The sequence below is a fragment of the Clarias gariepinus genome, chromosome 13 (assembly GCF_024256425.1).
Source record: "Clarias gariepinus isolate MV-2021 ecotype Netherlands chromosome 13, CGAR_prim_01v2, whole genome shotgun sequence".
Taxonomy (NCBI): domain Eukaryota; kingdom Metazoa; phylum Chordata; class Actinopteri; order Siluriformes; family Clariidae; genus Clarias; species Clarias gariepinus.
The window spans coordinates 11,763,598-11,786,500 of NC_071112.1; the positions used below are offsets into that span (position 1 = coordinate 11,763,598).

At 38.4% G+C, this 22,903-nt stretch overlaps 2 protein-coding genes across 5 annotated transcripts in view; one reads left to right on the forward strand and one right to left on the reverse strand.

The window, feature by feature from the left end:
- Positions 1-1,963: 1,963 nt before the first annotated feature.
- Positions 1,964-19,403, forward strand: tgfb3 (transforming growth factor, beta 3). Its single transcript, XM_053510291.1, has 7 exons — positions 1,964-2,736; positions 11,735-11,898; positions 14,369-14,498; positions 15,123-15,230; positions 16,057-16,225; positions 16,948-17,101; positions 18,265-19,403. Exons 1-7 carry the CDS (start codon positions 2,391-2,393, stop codon positions 18,421-18,423), a joined length of 1,230 nt encoding a protein of 409 aa, XP_053366266.1. The 5' UTR covers positions 1,964-2,390; the 3' UTR covers positions 18,424-19,403.
- A 337-nt stretch (positions 19,404-19,740) lies between these two features.
- The window catches only part of ttll5 (tubulin tyrosine ligase-like family, member 5), a 102,310-nt gene continuing 99,147 nt past the window's right edge, over positions 19,741-22,903 (reverse strand). For all 4 annotated transcript variants that reach the window (XM_053509713.1, XM_053509712.1, XM_053509710.1 and 1 more), the window contains exon 33: positions 19,741-22,801. In XM_053509713.1, coding sequence (XP_053365688.1) covers positions 22,740-22,801 — 62 coding nt within the window. In that variant the 3' untranslated portion in view covers positions 19,741-22,739. The remainder of the gene's footprint in view (positions 22,802-22,903) is intronic.

Consider the following 22,903-nt stretch of genomic DNA (forward strand, 5'->3'; position numbering starts at 1 on the left):
GTGATCACACTACGCTCCATTGAGCAAAACTAGATTTATATATCTATGTTGTCAGCGACCAGAAATCTGTAATCAGTACGGGAACAGCCAGCAATGTTTGATAAGATTGTTGGAATATTTTACCGAGGACGTGACATGTAAAGGCATGTAGCGTCTGTGTCCTTGTGGTAAAACTATTCACTAAGAGCTAATTTAAGTTTTTGGCATCTAATGGGGTTTATTTTTGTTAGTCAATGGATACTTGGTTGAGTGCCAGTAATCTGGGATATTTTATTGTTTACTAGAATATTGCCAGTAATGTTGATTTAAACATCTTGGACCTCACCATATATAGAGATGTTGATTTGCAGCCTACCCCAGAAACCTGACCCTGGTTGTTTCATTCCACATATGGAACATAAGGACCTTTTCATAAAAGGTTGTCCGTTATCAATATCACATGAATGACTCAGTTCAACAAGTTGAATGGAGTTGTTCGGACATTGAGCCAAATTTATTCAGAGACCCAAACTCGGCCCAAAATAACAGCTACAGAAGCAAGTCATTCCCCATTTTAATGACACAGTGACATAAACAGTTAAAGAAAAAAAGGGACTTACAGTTTTCTGGAAGGATATGTTTGGCATATAGCAGGTAGCGTTGCCATCTTACAGACCCAACTAGTTTGATACAGAGCTCAGGTTAAAATTTTCCTTTTCCTTTATGTGTCCATAATGTTTATTGTCTTTAATAAATTGAATGAAAGTCGGTACATGTTGCCTTGATAAGGACTGGTGTCCTATTTAGGATGAATTTGTCTTATACCCATTGTTATCACAATAAGTTCCAGATGTACTGTGACCCTGATCAGGGATATTAAAGATGAATGAATGAATAAATGAATGAATGAATGAATATAGAAGAAGTCTTTAATGTCAATACTACCAGTGGTTTCCAACCATAGTCCTGGGGGACCACGCCCAGAGGAGCCAGAGCTGCACCAGCGGCACAAGGTGAACCTAAAACCTAGATAATATAAATGGTAAAAGTTATGGCTAATTATTGTATACCACTTAATCAATAAATCAATTATCCATTCAATCAAGGTAAAGTTTAGGTCATTCTATGTATCATTTCCTCCCATACAATCCTGTTGATCACCCCTTCTTTTAGTTTGCCTATGTTTATGTTGATATCCGCTTTGAGTTCTTGGGTGGCCTTTTCTCATACTTCCACTAGTCATTCCCAACTCAAGTACCATCTCAAGAGAATTCTTCTGCATGATATGGCTAAAATAGAACAATTTCTAGTCGGTGATCTGTTATGTAATATGTTGCTTTCTTTACAAGCAAGCAAATATTTTTTGTTATTTATTAATTTTTTTATATTTGGAAATATTTAATGGTTTTGTGTTTTTTTATATTTGGAAATATTTAATGGTTTAATGACCTAATAACACAGACATGAAACACATTTATATTTTTTTTCTTTAATACTAAGATTTAGATATTAAGATTACGTATATGTGAATTCTTCTTCTTCTTTAAGGAAGGAGTCTCCAATGTCAATACTATGTACAATACTAATATTATATATAGTATGGCGGCCTGAATGTACTGTATACCCTCAGTTATTTTATAGAGATTTGGCTGTGCCTGTTCTAAGCAAATCCACTTGAGGGAGCTCAAGCATGGTAAAAATAAGTTGTGTGTGTGTGTGTGTAAAGAGAGAGAGAGAGAGAGAGAGAGAGAGAGAGAGAGAGAGAATCCTCTTTGTGTGTGCATAATGATGTTTCATTATAATTCTGGATGCCATTCTTTTATACCTAATGGCTGAAGTGATAAGAGTTGTTCATCACTGAGCAGAGGGAAGTGTGCCAGGCACCAGGACGCGCTTGTGTTTGTCCCTCCCCTCCTACACGTCACACCTCTGTCTGTCTGTATAAAGGCGCTGAGAGCAGCTGAAGGTCCGCTGGGTCCGAAACGCCGGAGACTAGGGAAGGAGGAGGAGGAGAAAGAAGAGTAGAGAGAGAGAGAGAGAGAGAGCACAGTCTATACCAAACAGCAACCTGAAGGCAATATGCTGACGAGACTCTCAACACTAAGCTCTTAGTGTAGCAATGCTCAGACTTTAGCTGTGTTATGGGATTTTATTGGGATGTGTTTCGGAAGCGCAATTCCTACAGTTTAAGTTCAGAAGATGGGATCTCATGGGGAATCTGAACATCAACCCACTCGCACGATCGCCCGGAATTTACCTTAATAGCTAACTATTGCTTTAGTCTAGTTGTTTTTGCTCTTTTTAAGTTTATTTAATTTTAATCACCAGCTATATTTGAAAACTGAACTGGAACTGGATAGTCTCTTCTGGCTTTTTTTCTTTTTCTTTTTCAATTCTGACAAGTGAGAATCATGCATCTGGGCAAAGCACTGTTGTTTTTCCTCCTTCTTAACAGCGTGACCACGATCTTCTCGCTGTCCACTTGCACCACCGTGGACATTGATAACATCAAGAAAAAGCGCGTGGAGGCGATCCGGGGTCAGATCCTGAGCAAGCTGCGCCTCACGAGCCCGCCGCAGGCTCTCGGACCGTCTCAGGTGCCGTACTCAGTGCTGGCGCTTTACAACAGCACCAAGGAGCTGATCGAAGAACTGGGCCGAGAGCGACAGCAAAGCTGTGGACAGGACAATACCGAGACTGAGTACTATGCCAAGGAGATCCACAAGTTCAACATGATTCAGGGACCGCCCGATAACAGTGAGTACCCCAAAAACCAAACACGGGTCCGAACGATCGAGTATTAACAATGTTGCAAAAAATAATAATAAATAAATAAAACCTGTTGATCCTGTAACCTTTAATTTTTTTTTTTGTTACATTAAGGTGACCCTAATTGGTATCACTGGAAACCTCCTCGAAACTTTTTCTATTGATACCAATATAAAATCAAGGGTCTGATATTTTTATACCATATCTACACGTATGCGCTAGGAGTGACCTATTCTACTGCTCACGTGTAACCAAGGGAAGAGCCTAGAATAATCCCAAAACTCGAACGATCCAGGGTGATGTTGCATTTCATACATATCAACTCCTAAGAAAGGGTACGAACGCTAGCCCCGCCCCCAACCTTAATGCGTTAACCGCAATCTTGGTGTGATAACTTTATAACACAGTTCTTACGAGTTTGCAAGAGTTTGCCCAGGTTATTACTAAAAGTATGCAGATAAACCCAACGATTCCTTACACTGTTTCTTGCTGACTTCGGCCATGGATCTCCGCGCCTGCACAGGAGACCTAGTGCGTATTTCCATCATTTGATCGATACACCTTGCGTCACTGTTCACACCAGAGCCATGTAGAATGCAGGATGTAGTCCAGGTTGGTAGCACGCACAGAAATCCCAAACGTGGACTTAACGTAGCTGGTGTGCTCGAGTGTATAAGGAGGTGTTTTAGTGCAGACTAAAAACTAAACGCGCAGGCATTTAAGGAGGTATTTAAGGTTCCCTCTGGTTTTATTACCGCTGCGATCCTACACAGTGCCTCAGGAAAATCTTAACTGCAAAGGTTCTTGGAATATGATTGGCTCCTATAAAATAACTCCAGTTTCAGTAAGAAATCTCACAGTTTCTCACTGGGATTATCATTTTTATGGATGTAGAGAATTAAGCATGTCTTTAGTTAATCGACAGGCCAAATTTACAATCTTTAGCAATTTTCTATCCTCAGTGGAAACATCTTATTAATATGAGGTCTCTCTTATATATACATATAAACAATAGGTTAGACTAAGGGCCTGGCATTCCTATTTGGCAGCACACAGGGACAGCTGTCGGGTTCCGCGGTGAGACTGCTTCCTTCAGTGAACACAGGACAATTATGAACAGACCGAGCCGTGCGCGCTCTCAGGTCTCAGCTCCGCTGCGGGCGCGCGCTTGCCCGTTCCGCTGAGCTCACGCGGCGCGCGCACCCGTTCCCATGTCCCGGCCAGCCGTTCATTCCATTGGAACCATTTTAACCGAGCTTACTAACTGTCTGTCCATGGAACAAGCTGTCAAAGTTTCCCCCCATCTCGTACTCCACCGACGCCATAACTGTCTTTTATGTACGCCTAGATAATTGCCTTTTTACGGGTTTCCCGCTTCATAGAGGCCTTTTCAAGTTTTACACAAAAGATAAAAGTAATGCTCTGAGAAGAGCCTAGGCCTTCTCTTGTCAGCTGCAGCCTCTTTTGATGAATAAAACATGTTTAAGTACCACTAGATACCCAATCTAAGGCATATCTAAGGCAGATCTCCAATGCAGTGAGATTTTAAGAGAACACAAGGCTTTTTTTTTTTTTTTTTGGAGAGTAAAACAGCTGGAAGTGAGCCTTCTTGGTGACGGAAGGGGGTCATTGCATCATGCAACTTTTTTTTTTTTTTTTAAATCAACAGGTGTTTTATGCTAGGGAGACACTGAACAGACCGTCCTCTGGCTCGCAAACAAACTCCTGTGCCAAATGTGGATTTCAGGTCAGCTAAAGTGCTTCTGACACTCCAAATATACACTCCCTGAGCTACTTTATATGCTATCCCAAACAAATAGATTATGGTTACTTTGCCCTTTTAGAATAGCCAGTGGTGTTCCTTTGGTTATCAGGATACTCTTAACTGTCCTCACGCTGTTCAAAATATGAGATCAGCACAATAGACAGATATTATACAATAGACAAAGTTATTAACATTTGTTGCCATTGTTGATAAATCCCCTTATCTTGTTTTTCCCGCTATTCAAAATTGTCATTATGGGAATATACCAAAGGCGAACCACAACATATTTAGGTTTCGCCACACATACTTTAACAGGAATTGCTATTTCGAGCCTTTCTTGATTAGTAATCACTTGTCCATTTAATTTAGCATTTAGTGCCCTTTAGCATCATCACAATAATGGCTGGTGTGATAATATTATTTTCTGTGATACTCATTTGGCTTAGCAAATATCCAGACTTGACCTGCTTTCTACTCATGTAATCAGTCTTATGACAGCATGCCATACCATATAGTGTTCTGGTTCACATCACTGATTGTTTAGCTTTGCCCTAGGGATTTAAGTAGCACACATACCAGCACACACACTCTCCATCCACTTCAATAGCAACACCTGTGTGCCTGCTCATTTATAAATTTATCAGCCGATGTCAGTAACATAATGCTTAAAATCAGGTCGATACAGGTCAAGAGCCAGTTAATGTTCATGTGAAACATCAGAACGAAGAAAAAGTGTGAACTTTGTGACTTTAACCATGGTGTGGTTGTTGGTAACAGATGGGCTGGTTTGGGTGTTTCAGAAGCTGCTGATCTCCTGTAAGTATCTTGAGGGTCTGCTGGGTGAAATGCCTTGTTAATGGCCAAGCTCGCCTGACTAGTCTAGTTTGAGCTGATAAGAAGTTAAGAGTAGTTCAATTACACACATTTTACAAACGCATCTCATTATAAACAACATTACCACAGCAGAAGATCACATCTTTCACTCCTGTCAGCCAAGAACTAGAATTTGGAGCTATAATGGACAAAGACCGAGACACAAGAATGGAAAAAAAGTTCATCTTCAACTGCTCAGATTGGTTGATCCTGTGCCCATAAGAGCGCAAAGATTCCTGTTCTTAGCCGACAGGAGCAGAATCCATTGTGGTCTTCAAGTTGTTGCAGCCTATCCACCTCAAGGTTCTACATTTGCTGAGATGCCTTTCTGCTGACCCTAGTTGTAAAGAGTGATTATACGTGTTGCTATATCCTACCTGACAACTTAAACCAATCTGTCCATTTTCCTTTCAACAAGGCGTTTCCACCCGCATAACTGTCACTCACAGATTTTTTTTTTTCGCACCATTCTGTGTAAACTCTAGAGACTGTTGTGTGAGAAATTCCTCAGATATCAGCAGTTTCTGAAATATTTAAACCAGCCCATCTGGCTCTAACAATCTTTTATTGTTAAAGTCACAGAGATCAGTCACAGAGATCTTTCTCTTTCTCCATTCTGAAATTTTATGTGAACATTAACTCAAGTTCTTGATCTTTATCTAAATGATGTGTGCTACATGACGCCATGTGATTAAATAACTATATAACCACATAAATGAGCAGATGTATGGGTATTCCAATTATTGAGGACAATGTGTGTACACTGAACTTTTTTATTTATTTTTTATCAGTAAAAGAATCAACTTTAAAAGTTAGAGCCTTTTTTTTACATAAACTTATGAGGGCTTTTCTGAGATTCAAATTAATTAAGTGTTATGTTAATAAGTAAATAAAAGATGATGGTCTGGTTCACAGGATGGGTAATACTATGTGGCATTAGGTAATCAGCGATGGAGTGGGCGGGGTGGGGAGGATGTGGACTGGAGCTGCAGACAGCACTGCTTCTGATATATGGAATAGTAAGAAGGTGATGTAATTTCCAAGCAAAACAGAGACCAAATTTTCAGGCCAATACTTGAGGCCAGAGTCCTTCCCCTCATACACACACACACACACACACACACACACACTTTCTCTTTTTCCCTCCTCTTCATCCCAGATCAAGTGGAAAAAGTCTTACTTCTGCAGCAAGCCTTAGTGCATTATCTCATCTAAGCGTAGTCAATCTACAAGTGTGTGTGCGTGTGTGTGTATGAACTGATTTATTCAAAGGCCACCTCATTCAGAGTGCACACAAGCGCACTATGTTGTGGTTGTGTTGCTTACTTTAAGACTTTAAATAGTCCATGGAGTCATTCAGTGCCATTCAAATGATCACTTAGCGTCACTCAACACCCAAGAGAACGTGAAAGAAATGCTGCTGTAATATTTACTGTAGCCCCATTTTTAAGAGCAAGTGGAATAATATGTAGATATTATGTAATTTGTATTTTTTTGCAGGGGGGAAAAGGGAATAAATATATATATATATATTTTTTTTTGGTGAGACCATCCCCATCAAATGAGGGTTGGTCATGGTTAACTTTCCAGGAAGTCCAATCTCAGTCCACCCCGTAATTGTCCACCAGTTTTGCGGATTATCTGGGCCCCCTTCCTGTTGCGACGCTTATACAAGCCTCAGGTTTAGGGTCTTGCAAAAGGGCCCAAGAGTGGCAACCCAGAAGATCCTCAAATCAACATCCCAGAGCCTCAACAACCTGCTCCTGTAACGGATGATAGCATGTTACGGGTTATATCTATTAATATCAATTTTTTGGTTTCAGTTTTTAACTTAACTTTTAAATGTGTTTAGTTTAAACACATAGCCTAACACAATAGATACTTTGACAGAAGAAAATTTAGATTTTCATTCTGAGTGATAAGGTTAAGTTTATTCAACACTGCACAGACATACATCAACATCCTCTTCCTCTCTCAGGTGTATTTCATGTCCCAAATGCTGGCCAGCTTGTGTCCTTCTATGTCCCTCTGTTCTATCTCTTGTGTTTACCTCCACTCTCTGACACGTCCAACAACCCTGAGATTGCTTTTTCAGGAGTCTCTGTGTGATGTCACTTGTCAGGAAAAGAACCCAGCATGGAGGTACATCCCAGACACAGGAAAAGAGGATGGGGAATGTTAGGATGGTGGTGTCTGAAACAAGGCCATTCTAAGATACTTAGGGAGTGATGGCAGGCTTTAGTGATTCCTGTCCTTTCTTTGGATTGTTTGTTTTTGTTCTAAGGTTAAATTTGTATTTTTGTCTTAAAGTATTTATGAAATTTCATAAGCACAAATTCTTTTCTTAAGAGCATCAACAGAAATGTGTGCAAGCACAGGAAACTATTTTTTTTTAAGGAAAATTAAGGCAAATGAAGGCATCCAGAGGATCATTAATTCTAGACAAAACAATTTTTTAGGTATTTCAAATAAGATGTGGTATTTGATTATAGGATATAAATTGGAATTATTTTTAAACGTTTTTAGCCCCAATGGAAAACATTACAGTCTGATTTCAGATATTGTAAGTGTAGTGGTACTGGCTTTCATTTTGAACCTGATATCAGCAGTTGTAAATAAGAATTTTGTTCACACAATTATGCCAACAATCCCCCACACTCACAGCCATGGAACAAATGATCTACAGACCAAAAGCTTGGCGAAAATAGGCCATAATGTGAAATCCACCTTAAACCATTGCAATGGGAAAAAATGAGGTCATCCAAAAGGAAACTGAAGCCTTGATTAGAATTTCAAATCTTTGCTCAAAGTGGGGCTTTCCACCTTCAGCTAAAGGACTACAGAAAGGGCAGTGGAGCAAAATAAAAAAGTAAAACAGTGAGAAACGGAAGAAGTTTCTTTTGCATTGTGGAAAAGTTATAATGCATAATTGACCGTACTTGCCGAAAATGCTGCTTGGAAGTGAGACATGGAAAAAACTGTTATTAGTCTGGCTGCCAAATCTGTAAACAGGTATTAAAGATCAAATGCAGGCGAAGGTTTATGAAGACCAACTGAACTTTTTTCTTTTAGCATGATTATAAGCATAACTTTCATTTTGGCATACATTCTAAAGACATGGTGCACACAAAGGTGCGTGAATAGTTGTTGACTTGGCTGTAAGTGAGTGTTTCCATTTAGCTTGTAAAATAGTAGCCATGTGTTCGCTTTGTTTAGCACTGCTAGCACCAGGCTAATTACAATATAAGAAAAATCAGTTGCAGAAAAAAAATCTCAAAAACAATGCCGGTCTTTCTGCTGTATGTATATTGACGAGATTATTACAATTATTATTAATACGTCTCCACTCCATAGCAGTCCATTTGGCATAATCTGTTTATTACATAAATATAGCTTACCACATTTATCATGGCATCCAACCAGCTAGGGATTTGATGCACTGCTAATGGAGTGTGGTCTGTCAGCAACATATTCAACTCTTAAAGGGAATTTAAAGTAGTTAAAACTGAGGATAATCTGAGGATTATGAATGCTGGTTGTGTGGTCTACTCGTATTTTCGGGTCTACTTTTTGAATAGGCTGAACTCACTGTTTTGTTTTTGCCTCACACAATGTCGTTAACCAAAGCGCTCTCACTCTACAGTGTAAGCCCTTGGGAGTGCTCAGTTTAGAGACACCTGTTGTGTAGTAGAGCGCGTGGGAGGAGCCCACGCTCGTATCCCAAGCCTACTTGGTCTAGATCACCAACTGAAAGACATTTGGTTTTCATTTCATGACTTCAACTTGTTGCTAACTCTTTCTCTGTAAAGCACAAACAGATGGGACATCACTTTGGCTCTGCAATCTCCCAAAGCAAGTAATCATTTTCATTCACTGAGTGGTGGCGTTGGTTTCATTTCAAAATTGGGTGGACGCACTTCTCATGACACCCAATCCATCATATAAATGTTTTATTATAAATCAACCAAAATAAATATTGCTCAGGATACTTCACACTACATCCCAATAACACTATATGCAGAATCTCCTTATTAAACCCATCAGATGGTTATTAGACATTGCAATGCAGACGTATGGTAGTGTTAACTGTTAACTAACTTCTTTCTCACTCATGACACACTCGTGTTGTGTTAACACATCTGGTGTTCTGTATGTAATTGCATTTTATCGCAACCTCATGACAGCTTCTGATTGATTAAATGATTTCAATACGTTCTTCTTCTGTCCAAAGGCTCTTAAAGTATGATAGCTTATAACAATTAAGTATTTACAGATAAAAATGAAAACATCTTAAGACAAGACATATGTTGAAAATTACTATATTTTTTTCTTTCAGAAGCTTTAAACAGGTTTTTTGGCAAAATATGACATTGCATACAAAAATATGACATCCATAAAGAACGAAGTTATTTTTTCTGACACATGATCAGTAAAAAGAAAATACTGTTTGGGGAAAGAGTGTGCTGCTGTGTACAAACTAAATGCACTCAATGGACTTTTGGACAATGCTGAAGCCAAAAATATGGATATTTACAATCTGTTACTGCAATTTTGGTTTCCCTAGCAGTCACGAATTTCTCTGATAAGGTGTGGTCATCAACTACCAAAGTGGTTCTGAGGATGCAGTTTAAAAAAATGAAAATGTGCAAAAGTCAAACATGTGTTCCCACTAAGCACAAAAGCACAAAGCATATACAGTATATGTAACTAAATATGAAAAAAAAAAAAATTGTAATCCAATTTAAAAAGTAAAACACTCACACTATAGATTAACCCAGATTTCTAAAGTAGGAAAAAAGCTTTTTTTGCTTTCATTTTAATGAGAATGGCTTACAGCTCATGAGAATCAAAAATAAAAAAAATCCGTATTTCAAAATATTAGAATTTATAATTTCGAGCTGGAGTAAATTACCACTCCTACAGAATAAATACTGTGTACCTCTCAGTCTGGTTTAGAGAATGCAACCACTAACCTGGGGAAGACTGACTTGACAGTTGTTCAGAAAATGTGATCCTTCACATGGAGGATATTCATGAAAAGTTAACAAGAAGTAAAAAAGTGTGGTAGGAAAAGGAACACAAACACAATCGATGACCACAGACTTAAGATGAACTTTAAGGAGCTTCACAAAAAGTGGAGTGAGGCTGGAGTCAGTGCAGCAAGAGCCACGTTGCACACACATCTTTTTGGGAAGTACGCTACAATTGTTACAGTCCTTGTAGCAAGCTTTCTTGAACCAAAAACATCTTATCTCACATAAGGAGAAAAAGACCTGGACTGTTGCGCAGTGGTCCAAACTCCTCTTTTCAGATGAAAGCAAAGTTTGCATTTCATTTGGAAATCAAGGTCCCAGAGTTTGGAGGGAGTGAAGAGGCATAGAATCCAAGTTGCTTGAAGTCCAGTGTGACGTTTCCACATTCAGTGATGATTTGGTGTGCCATGCCCACAGTGACAAAACTACCTGCTTTGCTGACCATTATATTACCGTGCTGGATTAATAACCTGAGCTGATTCTCTATGGGCTATTGTTAAAAGAAAGATAAAGCACATTCACCCAACAATTAAGATGAGCTGGTTTTAATAGTCTTCAATAGCAGTTCATCAGTGCCGCAAGCTGATCGCCTCCATGTCATACCACACTAATGCAGTAGTTAGTGCTAAAAGATCCCTGACCAAGAATTAAGGGGATAAATGAACCTACAGTACTTTTTTAGTTGTTGGACATTTCTAATAATTCTAATATTTTAAGATGCTAGATTCTTTTATTTTCATGCTGTGATTATAGCTGTAAGCTATAATTATTATTCACTTTTCACTTTATGTGTAATGATCCTAGAACATATGGATTCAATTAAAAAAAAAAAACTTTTGCATATATACATGTAGATGCAAGGTAGCTTGCAATTCAGATTGCAAACAGTTTTTTACATACCAGTGTTTAGAACTAAATAATATAAATAATAAATAAATAAACTACTATTTGTTATCCTACAGTAGTATTTCCTGTTTAATTCAAGCTAAATCAACAGTTTGCGTAAGCTCTCTGGCTGGAAAAGCCTGAAAACAAGTTCAAGACCTTAGTTATCTCAGTCATGGAAAACATTTTTTTTTTTTTTTAATGTTCACAAATTAATCATTACAGCTTAATTTTAGCAATTGAAATCAAACTCTATATTACAGAGGGTGAGCATTAGGCTTACATGATTAACGTGGGTTAATTCATATACTGTAGCTCCAAAGACATCTGGGCATCTGAGGGAAACAGATCTGAGAATCCATAAATTTGGACTGTAATGTTCCATAAAGTGCCTTCAAAGAGATTTACCTTTACTTTCTTGTCTTTGCAGATGAAGTGATTTACTGCCCCAAAGGTATAACATCTAAAGTTTTCCGCTTCAATGTTTCAACTATGGAGAAAAATTTCACCAACCTGTTCCGAGCAGAGTTTCGGGCCCTGAGAGTGCCCAACTCTAGTGCTAGCAGGAACGAGCAGCGAATCGAGCTCTATCAGGTACAGTACATGCGAGCTTTATTTGACTCGATGGTGTTTGGTAATGTATATTAAGAGCTAATGCACATCTAGATTCCATCTATCCACCTGGATAGAACACTCCAGTACACTATACTAATAAAGCACATCGTGAACATATAAGTTGAATTCAAACATTAACAAAAGACACTAGTGGAAGAGGCTGACCCTAAACAACTTCAGTAGCCAAGTATGGCTCAGAGGAGGAACATGATTTTGATTTATGTATGATTTCTCATGATTCCCAGATTCTAAGAATTCATAATTCTTTGTTTTGGACCCATGTGAAAAACAAATCTTGAGCAAAGTTATAATACTTGACCGGGCCATTAAACTGACAAACATTTCTAAACACAAACGCAAATCTAACATTTAATTACATGTACCTCATTTTTGTATTCATGCTAAAAAGAACTGAAATATACATGTATATTTATACCACAGTTTTGATGAATTCTCTGTTCTGACTGGTCAGACAGTGTTGATTAGTTTTCTAGAAAACTACTACTCTGGCAATGATATGTTTTCCAACACAGGAATGTTTTTGTGGTTTCTCATTAATGTGAAAAATATTGTATTTTTGTCTTGACTCTGAATTCTTTTTTTTATGACTTTAAAAGAGGCACAAAAGATACAGATTTACCATAGCTATAAAATGATGCCGTTTTTTTTTTTTGGTAAAGCAGTTGGCAAAAGGCTGTGGGTAAGAACAGGAAAGGACTTTATGACATGATGTTACTGGAAACTTTGGGATAATAATGGTATCATACCATGCGATAGTTGATAATTTCCCTATAACATCATTCCTTACATATACTGTAAATCCTTCAGAAACAGGTAATGTATATTATTTACAGTCACACAGCCTTTGTTGTCTTTAGGGCTGTCATATGCAGTAGAGGAGAGAAGACGCCCCCTAATCCCTAATAAAGCCAAGATTTTAATCTTACAAAAAAAAAAGCAAGATTTTGCTAACACTTCTATTTAAGTTTCATGCAATAATTCCAATAACGCAGCTGCACTAGTCATTATTATATGCGATCATGGCTCAGAACATGGGACCAAAAAAGGATACTGAATTTGTATCAAGTCCTCCGGCTCTCGCTTCTTCAGTTTTTTTTCCCCCCAAAAACGTGCTGATCTTTATTCCAGGCACTGAATGGATTATACAGGAGCGTATGTGCACAATTCAGCTGAACAAAGGAAGTATTCTGAGAAAGCCTGACTAAAGCTTACTTTCTGCAACTGTCATAGCCAGAGCACTGTAATGTAATACATCAGTGAGGATGGGAGTTTTAGGAGATAAATTGTGTGAAGTGGCATATTATATATACACGTATCTACTATGTATATAGAACCACTATATATAAATGAGGTGAGGGGGGATTTTTTTCGCTCGGTTTCCTCATTAATCTCCCAGGAGAAGCTGGGAGCCGTGATCAGGTTCCAGCGTTTCCTGCCAGGGAGACGTGTGTCTCCGGCCCTGCAGGGCTACACTTTAGGCCCAGCCCGACAGGCCTACAGATGGTTTCCAGGAGCTATGCAGGAGATAGAGGCAGTGTCAGCCACTGGAAGAACAGGGGGGAGGTGGAGGGGTGTATGTGCGCCTCCACAATGTTCGCTGGGTCAAATCTTTAGCTTTAGCGTGGGCTGCCTGAGGGGTCTCAGAGGACCTTCAGCCTTAGCTAAAGTCTCACACAAGGTTAGATTGGGTTATAAGGGGTGCAGAAACTTTGCTTCTCCCACCTCAAGTTGTGTTCTTTGTGTGTCTGATGGTAAATGGGGGAGTGATTTTATCGAGGAGATTGATGAGTCAGACATTGTGGTGTGGATTTTGGAACAGAAGGCTTGCAGCTACCTCAAGACTTCCTGAGCAGGATGATGTGGTCATTTTTTGGGGGGCTTAGGATAACATTATTGAGTTGTATAAATGTTTGAGAAGCCTTTATGTCTAACTGTGGAGAAAGGCTAAATTCAAGGCATTAACATGCAGTATGGGGATCTCGCTCACACCGGGAGTCACATTTTCCATAAGGGAGAGAATTGAATGCTTTGGCCTCGGGCATCCTCGAGTGTCTGGCTCAAACGGTGCTGGCCAGGTCGATGTCTGGAGCTTATGTGAATATGAGTGTGCTTGCTGAGTATATTTTACCATATGACCCATCTACTCATGCTGTCAATATGATGTTTTATTTTGCTAATAAAACATGATAAACACTGTCTCAGGAATAATTTGGGTTAAAATATGGATCAGCCAATGTCTTCCTTGGCCTTCACATCACATGGAAAAACGTATCTTTTTATCAGAGCTTTCGGGTCGAATTAATTTGTAGCACTTTGAGATTTGCTTCAAATATAAAGTGCATTATAAATAAAATGTATTATTATTATTATTACATGGAAGCCCCAAATTATTCCCCATGCAAAATCAGGATGTTTTGTGTTTCCTCAGATCATTAGACATGATGAACAAATTCCGAAGCAGCGGTATATTGGGGGGAAGAACGTCCTGACCAAAGGAACGGCGGAGTGGGTGTCATTCGATGTCACGGAGACTGTTAGAGAGTGGCTCACACACAGAGGTGAGTTAAAAGGAAAGAATCAACGTTTACATCTGGGTTATTACAAATATAAGACATTCAGGTCTGTTTAAACACTGTCTTGTTACATTGATTAGAAATTTGGAAAGTCGGAATATCTCAAAGTTACATTTTAGGATCATAGTAAGGAAGTTCTACTACATGGCACGAATAAATGGCAAGAAATTATTAACAGCCCAAACCTCTTGACTTGATTGATTTTTGATTTTTATTTTTTCCTCTGGAGGGTATTGGAATTATTTACAAAATGAAATAATGAGCCAAAAGATAAAGTTTGCTAAGAGAATTATTCAGAAAATAAACGTGTTGGCTGGCTTACGGCACTTGTCCCGGCCTTAGCTGGAAACGAAGAGCTGGAATGTACAGTATTATTAAAATGAAAATTTATAAATGACAGTTTTCATTATTAAAAAATAATGATCTGTATTAATATAAAAGTACATTTGACACATTTAAACAGACTTAAAAACCATTTGCAACTTCATGATTTAACACTGTTTGACCTGTAGTCCTCAGCACTGATGATACAAAGACAATAAATTTAAAGAAAGAAAACTGTAATAAATGTCATTTCTCTGAACTGGGTCGTCTCCCCGTGCTGTGCAGAGACTAATCTTGGCTTGGAGCTCAGTGTGCACTGTCCCTGTCACACCTTTAATCCCAACGGTGACATCATCGAGAACAAAAACGAAGTGCTGGAGGTCAAATTTAAAGGTAAGGCTGATTGATACTTTAGAGGCAAGTGTTTTGCCTCTATTGTAGTTTTATTGGTTACTTTGTTTAGAAATACAAGGAAATACAAACTCTCCAGTTTAATTATAAAAGGAAAAGCATTGCAACCTTTGATTTTTAAAATAATAAAATGCTCAAAACATGTGCATTTTACAGGGCGGATTTAATTATTACTTGTAGATTAATATAAAATTCTAGAGAAGATGGTTTACTAGTAGTACAGCTGGTTTTATATTTTACACCTAAAGAAAACTTGGCATTGTAGCTTAGATTTTCTAATCTTTGTAGCTCTTCAGTCCTTTTATTGTCACATCTCTGTATTTCCCCTACCCTTTTTTTTTTTATCTAGAATATCATTCTCTTCTGAACTTTCATCCAAAACATATGGGTCTGAGTTGTAGTTGGAGATAATGCTCAGAGTAAGACAGAGATCGCAAGCTTGATCATGGGAACGTGCTCGGGTCTGGAATCTCACTTAGTACTGGGGGCCCCAGGGTCTAGGGGGGGATTGGTAATGCTTCCTTACTCCATCAGCAGTCTCCACTGCAAGGAATGCGTTGCTGCCACGGGCGCTCAGACTTTTGGCCCTGAATTAAAGAGGGGCGTCCGTATCCACTGGCAACGTCCCTCCGGGGACCTGAACTGCTTTTTCTATCAGCGACAGATTGGATGAGCAGACAGGCGAGTGCAGGGGAAGAGGAGAATACAGGCAAAAGATGCTGTGGAATGACAGCCAATAGGAACTGAGGGATGCTGGGCATAGACTCAGCTTTCATATGTTTTTCAACATGCAGTGTTTCAACCGTAGGTATGGATGAGATGAACCATGAGAACCGTTTGGATCCTGGCCGGCACGGTAAATCGAAGGAGCAACCCCTGCCACATCTCATCCTGATGATGCTGCCTCCCCATCGCCTGGACGTTCCGCCTACATCCAGACGCCGCAAACGGGCACTGGATACCAACTACTGCTTCTCGTAAGGGGGTGCTACTTTTTATTTCATTTCTTTTTTTATTGCTACAGTGTTACATGTGTGTCACTCTACATGATGTAGGGGAGTGGATGTTTGTGGATTTAAACTCGATAGGAAGTCAGGCACAGTGCAAAATCACTATTACACAACATACAGCCACAATGGGGGAAAAAATCCATCACTGAAGTGGGTTTACTAATCCTCTCTGGTTCACATTCAATTAGTACTCTCACAAAGTGTTTCCCTCAATAGGCTGTATGACTAAACTATTTAATTGGCACCTAACAATTTTAAGCATGATCAAAAAGAATCAAGTTGGGATCTGTCCCTGTATTCAAATTAGAGATGTGTGTGTGTGTGTGTGTGTGTGTGTGTGTGTAGCACACCAGCTCCTGAGAGCCGCAATGCCTGGGCTTACCTTACCGGCAGCATTAGACGCCTGGGCCCAGTCCAGGAGAGGGAAAAAAAATGACACACCTCACAGTGGAATTTCTGAGCCTCTGAAAGGCACAGCTTGAGCTGTTTATAAGGCAATACAGAATGAAAATAGAAAACGTCAAGTAAGAATTGGCTGTATTACTTCATTGAGGCTATGGAAATGTCATTGAATGAATGCAGCAGCTGTGCCAAGAAAGCAGAACAGCAGAATAGAAAAGTTCATAGAGCATAAAGAAATGAATCACAAGGAGCAGCTGATCACCCCTGTCTGTCTTCCTCCATTGCAGTAATTACGAGGAGAACTGCTGTGTTCGCCGCCTTTACATCGATTTCCGACAGGACTTGGGCTGGAGATGGATCCATGAGCCTAAAGGATACCATGCTAACTTCTGCTCAGGACCATGTCCTTACTTGCGCAGTGCTGATACCACACACAGTTCGGTGAGAAATGGCACACACACACAAAAAAAATGATATATAACATTTTTTTTAAAAATTACTCTACGAAGGCATTTTTGAAAATAATACATTAACATTGCACATGTTTTTATTGTCAACAGTAATTACATGTGCAATGTAAATGTATAATTTTCAAAAATGCCTTAGTCGTATCATTTTTTTCCCCAAAAAATGTTGTGATGAATATTCATGAAGGTTTTTGAAGAGAAGTGCTTAGCATTACTTAGCCAACATGGTCTCATTAATTCAGCATGACTCAACATTATAAAAGTTAACAAAGATCAAGAATAGGTAGGGAGCAAGCTTGACAGTTGTAAATGTTCATATAAATTCATTCAGTAAAACCGGCCTTGCTTTGACTAATTCCAAGCTGCTGTCATAGAAAATGAATCAACACTAATAATAATAATAATAATAATAATAATAATAATAAATCAACATCCCTGTGGCATAAGATCATTTTAAATTAAAATGTATGGCAGGTAACACACATTTTTAATGGCAGGTGTGTGTATGTGTGTGCGTGTGCGTGTGCGTGTGTGTGAAAAGATGCCTCAGATTTGGCATTAACATTTCGGGTGACCCGATCACAAGTGGACAGCTGAGATAGATAGCTGTTTACACTCCGCATGTTCATGCGGCTCCACTGGGTCTCCTGTGACCCGCTTGTGATCATCTTTCATGACTAGCAGGGTTGCCAGCGGGGTTACTGTTTAACAAAACACCCTATTGTTTCTTCAAAACCACCCCATAAAATGTCTATAATGCATATAAATCAGAGAAAACATGACTGCAACTATAATCAGTGTTCCCCAAAAGCTTAGTAATAAAAAGATTCATATCATTACTTTAAATGCTCTCTACAATTTAAGCTGATCTTAACTTCAGAACAACTTTGAAAAAAACTTGATCCAGATTTTACGGGTTAGGGGTTCCAATGCATTTCAACTAATTTTGAGGGTTTTGTTTCACGCAGTCCAAAAGCCTTAAAGATAATAGCTGCGACATTTGAGTTTTTATATATTTTTTTCATTTTAATTGAGGAATTTGACCACAAACTCTTAAAACTTATAGTAGCCATGTTGGTTATTGCTGCCTGGCTAGAACATTAAGGGTTAACTTGTGAATCTGGCCTTCCCTTGTAGTTGCTGAGCCTGTACAACACTCTGAACCCAGAAGCCTCAGCTTCACCGTGCTGTGTGCCACAGGACCTCGAGCCTCTAACCATCCTCTACTATGTTGGACGAACACCAAAAGTGGAGCAACTTTCCAACATGATTGTCAAATCTTGCAAGTGTAGCTGAGAGCTTCAACACCAGGTGCAGCCCTTCAAAAATCTTACCACTCTGGCAAGAAGAGGAAGGGTTAGAGGGGCCAGAACTGGACTTTAAATACCTCCATGCTTTCTCCTACTCCACTTTCAAGCCCCGGAGCATGACTCTTTGAAGCACGACATTTGCTGTAATGAGTTTTTGTTTCAAAAAATGGATTTGCCATCAAATGCTTCTCTGCCAACCCTCGGACCTCCACGTAGACCATTTGAGCTGATTTCACACACAAACCCCCTCCCACCCCCAACACACACACACTTTTTTTTTTTCACCTACACCTGATGTTTCTACTATCTGTGCCACCATACAAATTTCTTGGGCATTTCTGAACCAGCTGAATTATATTTAACTGTCAGCACTCACTTAGTGACTAATACAGAAGCTGCTTTATCCAGAATGTCTTAGCAGCTGTGGTCAGGACACAAGAAAACTGATAATCCCTACTGGATACATGAAAACAGACTTAACAAGAGTGTTGCCTTGCTGACACTCAGACAACCATCAGGTTTTTGTTTATAGTGTAAAGTCTTGATGCACAGGATTCATCCTTGCTGAACATTGAACTGTGGTCTTCACCGCAGGTTTCCCACACTGTTTGTCTACAAGACAGGTTAACAAATACATGATAATGATAATAATATTAGTTATGATACGGATGCTAGAAAAAAAATGTTTGTGAAAAAATGTTGGGTGCTTACCTCTGTTACCTATCAGACTTTTTAGGTTTGTTTAATAGGCCGACTTAAAGCAGACAGTGTAAAATATTGTATGACACTACATGAAACCAGATCACAAACTGTACATTTTTTTATTTGCTATTACCCTTGGAAAAACATCTTTTTTTTTAATTAAAATTAGTCTTCGACAAATAGATTGAACTTGAATTATTTCTGCAAGAGTAATGCATATACCTTAATCCTTTTAAATAAATGTAATGCACTGAATGCTGTATTATTATTATTTCCCTATGTAGAAATAACATGTTTCACATAATTTAAAGAGATTGTGACTCTAATGTATGAACAAAGCAGATGGGTTTAATTTACCTTACTGGTTTCTATTATACACCCATCTCTGTATTAGCGTAGTACTTCGTTTGGGATAACATAACCAGGTAATAAAGCAGGACATGCATCCCAGCAACAAAGGATCGTCATGACCATAGTCGTTCACCATAAGACATCTCTGGAAATATTGGTCTGTTTTCTCCCTTACTGCATGCACCTACTGTACTAAGTCAGACATGCACAGATGGAGACATAAGTGGAAAGTTAAGAATGCAGAAAAAAATTGTGGTAAAAAACATTTAGTTTTTAATGAAATAATCAAAGCAAAATGAACAAAATACCACCAAAATCATGATGAAGTTACTAATGGAAAAAAGAAAATGACAGGATTTCTCCATAAACAAGCACAAATATTTTTTAAATACATGTAATACATTAGATTCTTTTAGATGTGTCACAGAAAATAAGTTTTCCTCTTACCTGTATTAAAAATAATGTAAAAGAATTCAAAAGCGTTTTACATCTATCGGCAAAAAGTGTGATTTTGTCTTTACCACGTACGAATATCAGTCATTCCAAAATAGTGGTTATGCAGTACTGTATTAAAACATTTAGGTTCCACACTGATATAATTAATAATGCAAACTTTTGGATTTAAAATAATGCATACAAGACAACACAATTTTAAAACAAGAGCACTGTAAAATCTACAAAAAAAAATAAAAAATCTCTAAATGACCAAACCCTGAGTTGATAAACGTTACAGTACAATATCCTTAATGGGGGACATCAGGCTTTATTTTGCATACATCAATAATATACAGTACACCGTGAGCCAGACTTTATGACTGAGAACTAATGACCTGTAGCTAAAAAGAGAAATGCCATTTGTTCTAATTAACTCGTGTCAAAAATATGTCAAAGTTTTGTAAAACATCAACAAAACCCAACAATTAGTCATGAGGACTGTCAAGTCATTTAAAACGTTAAACTATTAACTCTTCATAAAGCAGCATTTTCTCCGTTATAGAGTTGTAAATGGAGAACACTGGCGTACACTGTTTTCTATGGAAAGGCATTAAGAGTGTCCTCGATTTATCAACCAGACTTATTTCCAGGGTCTGTTAATGAAGTACACCAATCACTGATAAAATGGAGCCATTATGTTCTACAGATTCAGTTGTTTTAGTCTGCTAGCATGAGTGCAGTACATTTGAAACTGATCATAAAATACAGCACTCGAGGTAATAAAACGGCCTACACGAGCAGTATGTGGCACAGTAATGAGGCACTTGTGGAGAGTATTATGGTCTTGACTTACACAGTGCTTATTGATACGTGAAGGTATGTGCGCTGATCACAATCTTTACTACCAGGCAATTGTCTTCTGGCAATAATTTATAATCAACTTTAATGCTCATGATAATCAGCTTTAATTCACATTATAATCAGCATTACACTGCAGCACTGTTGATTTTTTAAAGCTGAAAGTGTTTATATTAATGCTCTTGGTCTAATACATGACTATTTTAGCTTATTCACAGGGACTTGTACGGTGGCCAGTGAACATAAATGGATGTACTTGATAAAAAGAAAGCATAATCAGTGATTACATAAAGACGTGCCTGCTTTTACGGAGTCGCCATTGTCACAGCTTTAAGAAGCTTAGCAAAGGTTCTTTCAAAGAAAATTATTCACAAGTCTTCACTCTTTGTCTTCTTGACAACATCATACAGTGTAACTTTTTGTTTGTTTGTTTTATTAACTTCAACAGTGAAAAGATAAGAGGAGCGGTTGATAAAAACAGTTGTTATAGATGATGGAGTATTTTGCAGAAATTCCATAACAAAAATTAACAATGGAAAAAAAGTTAAGTGCAACATTTGTTCATTACCAAATAGCTATGGTTTAGAAGGAAAAAAACTAATTGTGGCAAGCTCCATTGTAGTTTATTCCTAACTTTATGCATCTATTATACCTGAAATAATTCTTTCGTGGTCAATTTTTTACATGCAAATATGCAACCTTTAAGTTGCAGCCTATCCAAGTCTAAAAGTAAATGCTGAAGTCTATTGAAGAAAAAGTCTAAAAATGTGTTTAAAGAAAGCCTAGTCCTCTGGTCTGCTCTGGTGCTTAGGCTGAGAGGCCGAGTCGAGTTAGCAGCTGCTGTTGCCCGTCTATTCACACACACTTTTGATGGCAGCAGTTGCAGGGTGAGAATGGGGCTGGACATCTGTAGCACTAGGACTGGGAGGAACTGAAGGCCACCGGAAAATCTTGGGCCATGGAACAGATCTGTGCTCGTGTCAAAGCCAGGGATTTCTTACACAGCATGCTATCCTCACAGTCCCGTGCGCTCCAAAAAAAATAAATAAGGTCGGTTTTATGTCAGACACGGTCTCAGGGGTAGCACATTTGTCAGCTGTTACTCCACCACAAGGAAAGATATGATTCTTGTCTAGAGCGGGGGCCGGGACATGAAGCAAGATAACAGTAAAACAAGATTAGCTAGCAGAGAATATAAAATATGTTTATGATGTGCTAGCTGCACACTGGAGAAGCAAAGAGGAGTGGATGTAGAGGTCACCCTTGTTTAAAGGAATTAAACCTCCCATGTTTCGTTTGCTTTAGTTTTGTGTTAGAGCTATATGGCTTATGTTGCTGAAAAAATAAGCTATAAGCTACCAGATTAAGATTGTGCATATGGCATGTGTAAAACCACATGATTCGAAAGACATGGTTTGGCTAAATAATATAATGTGTACATAAACAGTTTCATAAATAACAGTGTCTATAACAAGTTGTTATTGAAGGGAATTAAATCTACAAATAACCAAATCTCCAAATCACTTAATATGTACAATTTCTCCTTTAAACCTTAAGTTTCACCTCTTACAAAAATATGATGCTTGTGCGATACAATAGCCAAAAAGCTAGTTTTTTGATTTGCAGCATATTTTAAAAGCTAACAGCAGCAATTCTATTTGGGATTATATAACAACGAGTTTGGGGAAATTATACAATGGAGGGTTGCTTATTATCCACATTAGGCTTGTAGCTCCAGTGGAAAAACTGAAAAGGCAAGTTTTTACACTATACACCTCGAATGATTCACTGTTTTCGGAGAAAAGGGAAGAATTGTAGGCATTGTAGCAAACTATTCATTTAACAAAATTTTCTGTTCCATAATGGTAAACCATTGTGACACTTTAGTCTGAGGGATAGAGACTGTTCCTGTGAAGAGATCCAACTCCAGCAGGTAATCACTGAACCAGTCTTCTCTCAGTCATCTACTGTAAGCCTGGACCTGTGAGAGTGGAATAACTTGCTGTACACAGACAGACCTGAGAAAAGATAAGAACAGACAGCTGTCTGATTGAACTGTCAGATACTTTCCAAACCATTCATTGATATTTATAACCAGTTTCATAATTAACAGAATTGGA